The sequence below is a fragment of the Pelobates fuscus genome, chromosome 4 (assembly GCF_036172605.1).
Source record: "Pelobates fuscus isolate aPelFus1 chromosome 4, aPelFus1.pri, whole genome shotgun sequence".
In the NCBI taxonomy this organism is placed as follows: domain Eukaryota; kingdom Metazoa; phylum Chordata; class Amphibia; order Anura; family Pelobatidae; genus Pelobates; species Pelobates fuscus.
This window is the reverse complement of record NC_086320.1, coordinates 177206099-177218461: the sequence shown is the minus strand read 5'-3', so window position 1 is coordinate 177218461 and position 12363 is coordinate 177206099. Positions and strand designations below refer to the sequence as shown.

Below are 12363 nucleotides of genomic sequence, written 5' to 3'. Positions count from 1 at the left end.
CCACCAGGGCAGATATCCTCTGGGAGTAAGACGGTGACACGGAACCTCAGTAAGCAAACAGACGCCAGACGCAGTCGGGGGAAATTACGGTCAGAGAGGGAAAGTCCTGTACCGCTCCCCACATGGGAAGAAGGGAGACACTCTGCACCCACAGACAAGCAAAGTAAAAGGGACCTGGTCTAACACTTATCACAAGAGACTGACAACTGTATACACAGGACTACCTAAAGACCCATCGACAACGAGCGACCCACCGAAGCGACGCCTACAAGACAGGTTGGCATACCAGGCCTCCAGAGTGGGCATAGGCTAACAGACAGGAACAATCACGGGGACTACCCAACATTGACGGGACGCTCTGTCTGAACACTCCACCCCTGGAAACTCAACTTGGTGGACTCCTGTTTCAAATCTGCCTCTACTGTTTTCTTTTCCTTGTTGTTTTTTTTTTTTGTTTGTTTGTTTGTTTTAATTGTTCAAGATAATCTGTGATATATACTGATAGATACTCTAACTAGCCTTGCACCTAAGCAGCTAAAATGCCTACAACTTAGACACACAAGCTTAAAATTTCACTTGACTGTCATATACCTTGTTTATCATTGTTTACATGTCACTTTTATTTTTATTTTCAACTTACAAAAGGTGCGCAGAACCTATTTTCACTTCGCCTAGTGAAGCACAATTACAAATCACAGCACAGACCAGACATACTGCGCTAACTGCATAACACAGTACAACTCAACACAAAGATAAGAGTGTATAACTAAGTTCTGTAAAGCAATGTTCTAGCCTACCCGTCAATCTTACTGTGACTACAAAGTAACACCTATCTGTTAATCAACATATTACTTTCATTTGTCTTTATAAGCGTCATATATTCTCCTGTTTATGTAATTACCCTTACAAAAAGTGCAATGTCATCAATGCCATATGATTACGCGTGCATGCAAACTTGAGTGCACCAGCTATTGTGGCAGTGCAAATCCATATGTTAACCTTATGCACGAACAAAAATAAAGAATTAAAAAAAAAAAAAAAAGTTCTGGTCAGAGAAAAGCTGCTGTATAATTTGCTTTTCACACTGAAAGCATGATAAGTTCACTCTCATAACCTCTTAGCCAATAACAAGTTGGGCATTAACATTCTTTAAATCATTTTAAAGCCGGGGTGCCTAAATGGTAGAGCTCCAGGTGTTTTAGAACTACAGCTTCCATGATGCTTTGCATGCCTTTAGAATGACAAAGCATCATGGAAGTTGTAGTTTTAAAGCATCCAGGGATCTACCTTTTGGATACTCCTGGTTTAAAGTGCATGTCGTACTCCCCTCCATTCAATAAAAAAAAAAAAAGTAATACAGTTTCTGCACCGTTACTATCCTCCATTCCCATCTATTGCAATAATTTGTAAGCAGTGTGTAGGTCACACTTCAGACCTACCTTGGAGGCCTGTCGCAGCCATCTCAAGTAATCCGTGAACGTGTCAAAACAGATGTAGTAGCTCTGACTCTGAGGCCCAGACGAACTAAATGCTAGACAGTGCTGGTGTTTTTTTACTTCTTCTACCTTCAGGAAGAGGATAGAAACACATTTAGAAACTAGTTTTACCAACAAGATAAAAAACAGCTTTCTTACAAGAACATTTGTTAAAACAGCTTGTCACACACAAAATTTACCTGTGAGAGCTGCTTGGAGAGGAAAAAAAAAAAAAACTAAGAAAAAAAACACTCAAAGTTTGTTTTTCACTCAAGCAATGAAGGCCTACAAGCAGCCATTTTGATTGAGGTTATGACTGAAACGAGCATCCATATCCATGCAGGGGATTATTCAAGGTGTTTCATAACTTTCTTTTGCTAGAGATGGATATGTGATGTGGCTATTGGAAGCTTTTTTTGCACATCTTTCAAGAGAGGGGCCACGTAGGTGATTTCTATTTAAATTATAATGGACTCCTACCCAGAGGGGCATGAGACCCTCCTCATGAAAGAAAACAAATTCTGTCATACGTAAGGCTCTGTGTGAATATATGCTGCCCTCTTTAGAAAATATAAGTATTTATGGAGCAATTTTTAAATGAGGGGTACCTTTTCTCCGTAGGGAAAAGTGAAGACGACAAAGGGCCTCTGTTAGAGCTCCTATTCTCCTTAATTATGAGTAGCTAAGTTTAAAAAAAAAAAATTCAAAAAAAAAAAAGTCTAGACCACCTTATTGCATTCTAAGCAGAAACGTGTAAGGAGGTAAACCTACTTTTCCGCCAATGAGAGGGAGGACGTGCATTTTCCCAGTCTGGCTCTCCTTCACTGAAGATACGATAAGGCATGTCCCACACAGAATAACTTGCCGTCTTGTCCATCTGCTTACAGGTAACTGCATCTTCCCCTTCCGTACATTGTACGTTCCAGAGAGCTGTGTTCGGTCAGAGATACTGGTTTCATTTGGCTTTCCTGAGAGATAAAAATATATACACGTTTAAAAAAAAAAAAAAACATAAGACACAAAAATCATTCTACAATAGCACTGTTGCAATTTCTCTAGACACTAAAGAAAGTGCTGACCTATGTTTGTATATTTTAAAGGGGACCGAACATTACCTACAGTACTTTAACCTAGCACATACTTGAGAAATTCATTTTGAACACCTGAATGAACCACTAATCTAAAAGCAAACACATGTAATTCCATGGTAAGCCTCACTGCCCATAGTGGAAAATATAAATTAAAGCAACTTTGTCACATTGCTCCAATAGCCATGGGGCGCAGCGGAAGGTGAATTATACTTACCGGAACCTGTGTCGTGTGGCCCCAATCCTAATATGGTCCTCTTCAGCTAATTGTGCTTTTGCTGTCTGTAGCCAACGTCCGCACTGTACTCTCATGTATGTGCAAGAGTACAACAGTAAGGTCCATAGAGGATCCTGCAAGATTGCGGAATTCTCTGTAGGAAGAGCCTTTTCCCCTTCTGACGAAAAATGAACTTTTGTGCTGGGGATAGTTACACATCTGGCAAACGTGACTGAGATAGCTGAGAACTTTGTTCCAGACTACATAATGTTAAATCCATACAAAAATGGAATCGGTCATTGATGCACACTACAGCTGGGAACAGATGTAATCCACTTCTACCCTTGCAGGCGGCCCTGGGAGCACGTATGACCCATCCCAAACTCCCTTGCTAGATTGCTTCATCTACATCCATCCCTGCATTGTAATTTGTTTTTGTTGTGTTTTTTTATTTTTTTTACAATAATAATTCCCACCCTCTGCTCTTCAGCTCAAAGTACCTGCATGCATTCTGACGCTGGAGATTGGTCCAATCAACTGCATTTGATTGGACGAAGATGAGGGAAGTAAAGGATGTCAAGTGTGAAAGGCAGTGAGTGGAACTCAATACGGGAGATACATATATCTAAATATATATATAGAATTTATACATTTATTTTTCTTAAAAAGGGTTGGAGGGGAACAATTAGAATCCGTCACATGATTAAATGTACTTAACAGTCATCATTTTCATGATAATCTACTAAAACTCGTGAATTTCTTACAGCCCATCCCACACTACAGAAAAATACTTCATGTGTTTAATAAATTATATGTCCTCTAAATGATCACCTGTCAGGCAACCTTCAGTCCACATGATTCACTAAAAACTCTTATTTAATGTTTTTTTTTTTTCTTACAGCAATGGAGACAGTTTAACATGCACTCAACCACGAACAACTAAGGGTGTCAGATTAAAAGGAGCAAAAAGTCCACAATTCCCAAAATAGACCTTCGATTTCCAGAGAGAACTAGCTCTACACTCATAACACAGAACATCCACACAGTGAGGACAAGTGACACAGAGCTACATTCTGTATGGTGAAAGTTGACAAATACTGTTAGGCATGTTTGATTTTGTTGCAGATATATATATAGATCGATAGAGATTTCCATTCAAAATTTTGTTGTGAAAGGTAACAAATTGTATGATATTTGTCTGAATACAGTAGTAAGAAGTATAGCAAGCCAGGTAATAGGCAGAAACAAGTCCGAAATAATAACCACACTACTACCTTTAAAATATCCTGCTAAACCAGCAAAGGAATTCAAACAAAAACATGCACTAAACACATGCCTGTCAAATGGGCCCTGCTCAAATTAAAGTCTACGATACAGCAAACCATCAAGACCAAGCCTGAGTGATAACACACAAGGTATCTTTGAGGACACACTATCTGCATATTCAAAAAGGATTACTGGGTTTTTGTGGACACCAATGTGTGTTTTTTTTTTAAAATAAAATTTGGATTGTAAAGACTAATTTGACCCATCGTAAAAATCACTTAAAAAGTTCTAAATACCACACATTACCACACATTCCCTTCATTCTTTTAATCATGGGAGCAGTTCACAAAACAAATAAAAAACAAAACAAAAACAGTCCATCTCCAAGTAAGCTTAGTAATAATATTTAAAGTGCCGACATTTGAGAAACCTTGTATTATCTATATTAGAATTATGGGCTTCTAGTATGTAATAAAGAAGGAACATCAAGAAAGATTCAAACCAGAAAAACAGGATTATTAATAGTAGAGTGATCTGTCAGAAGGCACAATGGTATATAAATTCATCAAAATATATGTATGAAAACACATATACACTGATCACCTAGATTAAAACTACTGACAGGTGATATGTATAGCAGCAATTTAACAGTCAGTTCTTGAATTTCATGTGTTGGAAAATCGCCACACACTTTGAGCACATGTTGAGAATTACATGAAAGTCTTCATGCGCATAAAGAGCGCTCTGATAGGTAAATAGTGAGCCTTACCTGATTGGCTCACTATTTATCTGTCAGAGCACTCCTATTGGTTGGCTTGGAATCCAACCAGAGTGCTCTGAGTAATTTTACACAGCGTGGGAAAGTTCTTTGGAATTTTCCCACGCTGTGTAAAATGACTCAGAATACCATATATACTCGAGTATAAGTCTAGTTTTTCCGCACATTTTTTGTGCTGAAAAACCCCCACTCGACTTATACTTGAGTCAATGTCTGTATTATGGCAACTTACATTGCCATAATACAGACCAGGGCCGCCGGGCTCATTACAAGCCCGGCGGTCCTGTTGGGGGCTGGCAGGAAGCGTTTACTTACCTTTCCTGCAGCTCCCTTCTCCTGCGTTCTGGTCAGCTCCCCTGTAAATCTCGCAAGAGCCGCGGCGTCAGAGCGTTGCCACGGGTTACCGTGGCAACGCTCCGCGCGGCACGCAGACCGCGAGACTAACAGGGGAGCTGACCGGAATGCAGGAGAAGGGAGCTGACAGGGGCTGCAGGAAAGATAAGTAAACGCTTCCTGCCAGCCCCCCTCCTGCACAGTACACACCACTGGACCACCAGGGACAAAAAAAAAATGTAAATAATAATAAAATAAAATAAATGTAATAAAAAAATATTAAAATAAAAAATAATTATAATATTAAAATAAAAAATTAGAATATTTAAATAAAAAAATGTAAAATAATAAAAATGCCCTCCTCCCACACACTACACACACACTACACACACACATACAAACACACACTCTGCATTCACACAAACAGACAGTGTGTGTTTGTATGAGTGTGTGTGTATATAATGCAGAGTGTGTGTGTGTTTGTATGAGTGTGTGTGTATATAATGCAGAGTGTGTGTATATAATTATAAAAATCACAGAATTTCATAGCCCCAAGTTTTACCCTCGACTTATCCACGAGGTATAGCATATTTCACAATTGTTGGTCACAAAACTGCACTCGACTTATACATGAGATCGACTTATACACGAGTATATACGGTACTCTGATCTAGTCACCCCTCAGAGCCACCTGCCACCGCTCATGGGTGAGAGAAAATAGGTCCTCCCCCCATTGTCATTTAGGGCCCCCACTCGCTGCTCATGGGTGGGGGCCAGAGAGAGTACCTATGTTCCCCCCAACCCCATTGTCACTACGGCCCCCATCCGCCGCTCATGGGTAAGAGCGGGGGGAGACACCAAGTCCCCCCCATTTAGTTTAGTGGCCCCCACTTGTGGTGCACAGTGGGGGCGGGGGAGACTATGTCCCCCCGTTAATTGTTATAGGTGTCCCAGTAAGGGGCACTTTATTAGAGGCGTGAAGGGGCCTTTTTTTTACCACAGTGAGCTGATTAATTACCAATACTTTTTTTTTTTTTTAGTATTAGTACATTTGGCTGAAAGACCAATTTAGATAATTCAGCCTTTTGGTACATAGCTTCCTGATACCATGGGAATCAGGGAGCTCTCTACTAAGGACCGGAGTTTCATTCATTCAAATGAAATTCTAACACCTATTACCAGACTGGTCATTCTGTTAGGACGCCAGCGAAACTACCAAATTCCGTCCTAACTATATGACAGGACGCTGGGGAATAGTGAAAGGAAACATCGCGAGATCAGGTTAGAATTGTGGGAAAATTCCTTTGACCGCGAGAAGTGGGTCATAGCTGGTCAGGTGTAGGAAACCTCCATAAGACAAAGTAGACCCTACTTTGTCTTATGTTTTAAAGAAAACTAGAGCAGACAGGAAGAAATGAAGAACAGATCCTGAGAGAGGGAGAGAAGAGGAATCGATTAAAGAAAGGCAAGTTCGGCATGACAGTGCCGCTTTAAGAGCATGCACAAATCTTGGGTTCTCATGCATTGTTAAAGCAACTCCTTCGTTCACCTGACACCATTGGAAACATGGAAGCCCCATCGAAGATTTTTGGTGTGTGTTTGTTTGCATTCCCCCCCCCCCCCCCCTCTTGTTCCTGCAAGCTCAAACTAAAAGAAACACGATAGCACTGGAAATACTAACATGAGAAAAAAGTGAGTTTACTTACCCCTTAGCTCACCGGTGTCCAAGCCTATCTTGATGATCTCAGCCACTCCTCTTCTTTCCCATAGGAAAGTATTGGATGGCTATTGTGCATGCATTCCAAAACATTGTGCTGCGCCATCAAATGGCCTCTATGAGACCACCCGATTGAAATGTTGACAAAAGTGTGACAGCCACTAGAGGCATTTTAACCGGAATTTTAAAGACGACAGGGACACGGAACCCAGGCTACTTCATTGAGATTAAGTGGTCCGGGTGCCTATAATATTCCTATAACAAGAAAAGGGACACTATAGGCACTATAAACATTCCCAGTGCCTGTAATCAATTCAACACTGCATGAGGATACCTGGCCATGCACAGCTTTCCGACCACTGGAGCTATGGCTATGAGAGATTGCATACTTTATTAGTCATTAATTTATACCAGTAATGGTTGTTACGATAGAGAGCAGTCAGCTTACACTCGCAGTCAGCTTACACGCCAATCACAGTTGCCCATTGCTGTTGAGTCTAATGCGGTCATTAGCCCATGCTGAACACAGGGGGTGGCGTACTGTGGACTCCTTATGTATTTAACAATTAAAAATATTTTGTATGGGAGTGTCAGCTGTCAGGCTACTGCATATTTTTGGAGTGCTCAACAACCTTCCTCATAAGAACATCTATTCAATAACTGCTTAAAATGCAAAACACACATCTACTTTTAGTGGGGTAAAATGGTAGAATATATTGGCACCAAACACCAACAAAAAGTGAATTTATGTACAATGCAGAGCCTTTGCAGCCCTCCTTTACAGCAGGAAACGCCATAACATAAATCTCTCTTCCCTTTGCTTTCCGTTTATACTGCCTCTTTTCCTTTCACTTATTCCCACACTAAATGTTACCAACCCTCCCACCCCCCTCAAGTTTGCCTTTGCTCAGGCCTACATGGCTGGGGCCTCAGTGCACAATCAAATCAAAACACTATCTTCCCAAAAGCACGTAGAGTACAATTCAACCACTTGTTTGTCTGCAAACAGGCCACTGGGCTGGTAATACAAAAGGCTGTTATTTTTGACTAGCAGAGCTACTCAAGCATTCTCTAACAAACTATTCAGAAGTTCAATGCTACTTGTCCAAATGGATCAGTCAAGTTAGTGAAAATCCCAGACTGATTGGGGAGGGGGATGCAGTATAAAAATTGCTTCATTAGAGAAAGATAAAAACAAAAACAAGCTACTTCAGAAAAAGGTGGTAATGGAATGCCTGGGAGCATCGTGGTAGTCAAAACAGCCTAGCATGTGCTATACTACTAAGCAAACACTGCAATAGAAGACATTATTATTATTATTATTATTATTACCAGGCAGATGCCCTTAATATTTTTCTTTGCCATTCAGACAGTAAATACCTACACTTACTTCCACCCTATACCTGCTCAACCATTTATCTTCTACATGAACATCCACTTGAGAGACCATCCTGACACACTGCCCCCTCTTCTGGTATCTTCCAAATGGATTTAAATATTTAAAAAAAAAAAAAATAACACCAACCCAAATATTAAAATCTCTCTTGATCCCAAGTCTACATATTTCCCCATTCCCTTTCAGCTCCAAGCCTCTTAAATAACCTTTATATACACAGCTAACTTGACTGCTGTCTAGATGCCTGTACCACCCACCCGGTGCCCCCCTTTCCCAATGACACACAGAGACCGTATAAAGTTGGGTAAGGGCATCGGCCACAGCTTTATTAATTTTCCATGCCAGCAACATAAATACTGTCAGCTGTTGGGGTGATTGCCCAACAGACAGGTCTATCCCCACAAACCATGAGTCCATGAGCAGCCTGCCTCCGCCATCAGCTCCCAACAGGCTGCGACTCCCCAAGCCTCCTCGGCAACTCCATCACTTCTGCCTGCGCTGGCCAGGACTCCCGCATGCTGTGACAAAACAAGAAAAGACAACCAACAACAAGCACCAGAAACAAAACCCACATTCCTTCAATAACCAAATGTCCTAAGGGCGGGAGGGCGGGAAAGTCAGGATCCCTGCACTTCCAAGAGCTGACTGGTAAGTCCCCTCCCCTCACTGTCCTTATAACTGTCTTCCATCTTAGCAACTATGTATCCATATATCCCCCTCCCATCTGATCTTCCTTTAAGACTCCTTATCCTAGCCGCAGTCATGTCCCCCCTTCCTTGTCAGTCCAGGGAGGTGTCTTGACTGCTGTCTAGATGCCTGTACCACCCACCCGGTGCCCCCCTTTCCCAATGACACACAGAGACCGTATAAAGTTGGGTAAGGGCATCGGCCACAGCTTTATTAATTTTCCATGCCAGCAACATAAATACTGTCAGCTGTTGGGGTGATTGCCCAACAGACAGGTCTATCCCCACAAACCATGAGTCCATGAGCAGCCTGCCTCCGCCATCAGCTCCCAACAGGCTGCGACTCCCCAAGCCTCCTCGGCAACTCCATCACTTCTGCCTGCGCTGGCCAGGACTCCCGCCACCGCGATGACGACTTCCCCTCACGCCTCCTGCCGTCATCGCGCCCCCCGCCGACAGCGCAGCCTCAATCCCACTCTGCAAACCCGTGTTCAGGATGTCCAAACCTATCTCATTTAAGTGGACCCCATCCCTCCTCATTAAGTTCTGGTTCTCCCCTTCCAGCTCCACGTGTCGAACGACCACCCCACCTAGCCGCCGGACAAATTTCCCCACTGCAATGTTCAGCTTGCGCCGGCTCTTCTCCAAACCGCGCGAGTGCGGCAGCGCGCGCCAGCACGGCCTGGAAACCACCTCCGACCAAACCAAGGTCATGTCCGGAAACAGCGCCATGCACCTCGCCAAGTCGTGCCGAATCGCGTGGAGAAGGTCCACAGTCCTGGAAACCCCCAAGTCGTTCCCGCCCGCATGGACCACCACCACCACCGGCCCTGACACAAACTTACGGAGCTCCACGAACTCAGGATATACTTGCTGCCATCGGAGGCCCCTAATGCCCTTCCACCTGACTCGGGCCAAGTCCACTGAGAACCCCAAATTTCGTCCATAGGCCCGGTCTTCAGCTCGCCTAGCTGCCCAGTACACGTAGGAATGCCCTAGTATCCACACGTACCGGGGCCGCCCACCTACAACGAGAAGAGGGTTACAGCATATGAGGTCGGACATAAGACTTAAAACGCCCCGACTCCCATCTTCCAATGCGTTTAATGCCCGCAGCCGAGTAACCCAAAACACTTGCCTGGGTAGCCGCCCCAATCCGAAAGGAATGGGCCGAAAACCCTTGACTTTCCATACCACCCGCGGCCAATGCTCTCTTCAGCATTGCCGAGAACTGATAGCGTGTTAGGGGAGACCCATCCGCGTGAGCCAACAAAGGGCCTCCCCGCTCCGGGCGCACCTCCAGAAAATCGTGAAAAGCCCCGACAGGACAGACGACATCCCTCGTGGCCCCTAAACGAACCCAGGCACCCCGGGCCGCCTGGTCCGTCTTAGAGCGCCGCACAAAAATGTCAACGGAGGAAGTAGACCACCGCACATCCGACAATGCCAAAGGCGAGGCCTTCCCCTTGCTCGGGGCTACCAACTCGCCGATGCGAAAGGCTCCAAAAAAGCAGACCGAGAAGGCTACGCGAAACAACTTCGATACATAATCCGAGCCACAGACCCGCGGCAAGACTAAAAGAATCCGCCGCAACATTTCCACCGAAATCGGACGACGACGATCCGGGCGACGCCGCAGTCGCCACCCCTTCACCACTCTCTGGATCCCAAATTCCTTAGTAACATCCCGCCAGCCCATAAATCGAAACAAGAAAGACAGGGCAGCCAGCGCCTTCTCCGCTACTGCGCAAGACCTACCTCTCCTGACCAAGTCATCCAGCAACACAAGAGTCGCCTCCGTACGTCCCATTTCCGTGGATACATCCCCGTCCCGTGCTGCCGACAGCCACTGTTTCCACACTGCCCGGTATGCCTTCCAGGAAGCCTCCGCCAAGGAGTCCGATACCAAGCCCATCAGGCCTCGAAATCGAGCTTCCATAAGGAGTCCGGACACTGCAGACCGGTCCGCCGCGCCTCCGGCGCTGCCTCGCGAAACCGTTCCCACTGCAAGCGAGACAATGCATCAGCACACCCGGGACATGTTGCGCCCGCACCCAAACATTAAACTGAAGACTAAGGAGCACGAGGTGACGGAGAAGAGCCAACACTGGTGGGGATGAGGAGGACGATCGGGCAATCACATGGACCACACTCATGTTGTCCGTGTGAAAGACCACCGTGTGATTTCTCAGCTCCTCACCCCACAGTTCCAGGGCGACCACTATCGGAAACAGTTCCAAAAAGGTCAAATTCCTTCGAAATGGGGAAGACTGCCATTCCTCCGGCCACTCCCCCGCGCACCACTGACCCCGAAAATACGCTCCAAAACCAACTGACCCCGAGGCATCGGTAAACAGATCCAAGGCAGCATTGGTGGTGGCCTCCCTCAACCAGCAAGAGTGCCCGTTGTAACGTCTGAGGAAGGAGCTCCACACTGCCAGATCCGCCCGAAGGCGCCTCGTGATCCGAATGTAATGGAAAGGTTCCTTCACCCCCACCGTGGACAAGGACAATCTACGACAAAATGCCCGACCCATCGGTAACACCCGACATGCAAAAACCAAGTGCCCCAACAGGCCCTGCATCTGACGCAACTGAACCTTCTTGGAACCTTTGACTAAGTCCACCAACCGCAGCAACCCCTCCAACTTCTCTTCCGGAAGCCGGAAAACCATTCTCTCGGTATCGATTTCGATACCCAAGAATGAAAGGACCAACACCGGGCCAACCGTTTTTTGTTCGGACACAGGAACCCCGAACTCAGCCGCCACCCGCCGGAATGCCTGAAGCAACGCTGTACAATCCTGGGAACCCGACGGACCAACAAACAAAAAATCATCCAGGTAATGTGTCAACGAACACAAACCCGCAACTCTGGACGTGACCCACTCCAAAAAAGAAGAAAACAGTTCGAAATGATAACAAGAGATAGCGCAGCCCATGGGCATACACATATCATAATAGAAGCAACCGTTAGCGAAACACCCCAACAAGTGAAAGCAATCCGGATGAACCGGCAACAAACGAAAGGCCGATTCAATGTCCGATTTTGCTAATAACGCCCCACGACCGGCCCGCCGCAGGAGGAGCAATGCCGAGTCGAAGGACGCATAACGTACCCTGCACGCATCCCTGTCAATGTCATCATTGACCGACGACCCCGAAGGGTACGAGAGATGGTGAATCAATCGAAAAACTCCCGGATCCTTTTTGGGTACCAGACCCAGCGGAGACACCCTCAGGTTGTGGAATGGGGGGGAATCAAAGGGGCCGGCCATGCGGCCCCGTTGAATCTCCGCCTCCAACTTTTCTTGTAACAAAACCTCTTTTCCCCGCGTGGACCGAAGATTGTCCGCGAACTGGCCCTCGTCCGACAGCACAAAGGGAATCCAGAAACCCGTTGTGAA

The 12363-nt window shown here is 45.3% G+C and overlaps 1 protein-coding gene across 2 annotated transcripts in view; it reads right to left on the bottom strand.

Annotated features, from left to right (window-relative positions):
* PHLPP1 (PH domain and leucine rich repeat protein phosphatase 1) overlaps positions 1 to 12363 on the bottom strand; it is a 144948-nt gene that overhangs the window by 65927 nt on the left and 66658 nt on the right. For both annotated transcript variants that reach the window (XM_063451815.1, XM_063451816.1), the window contains 2 exons: positions 2247 to 2443; positions 1440 to 1565 (listed from right to left, as the gene is read on the bottom strand). In XM_063451815.1, coding sequence (XP_063307885.1) covers positions 1440 to 1565; positions 2247 to 2443 — 323 coding nt within the window. The remainder of the gene's footprint in view (positions 1 to 1439; positions 1566 to 2246; positions 2444 to 12363) is intronic.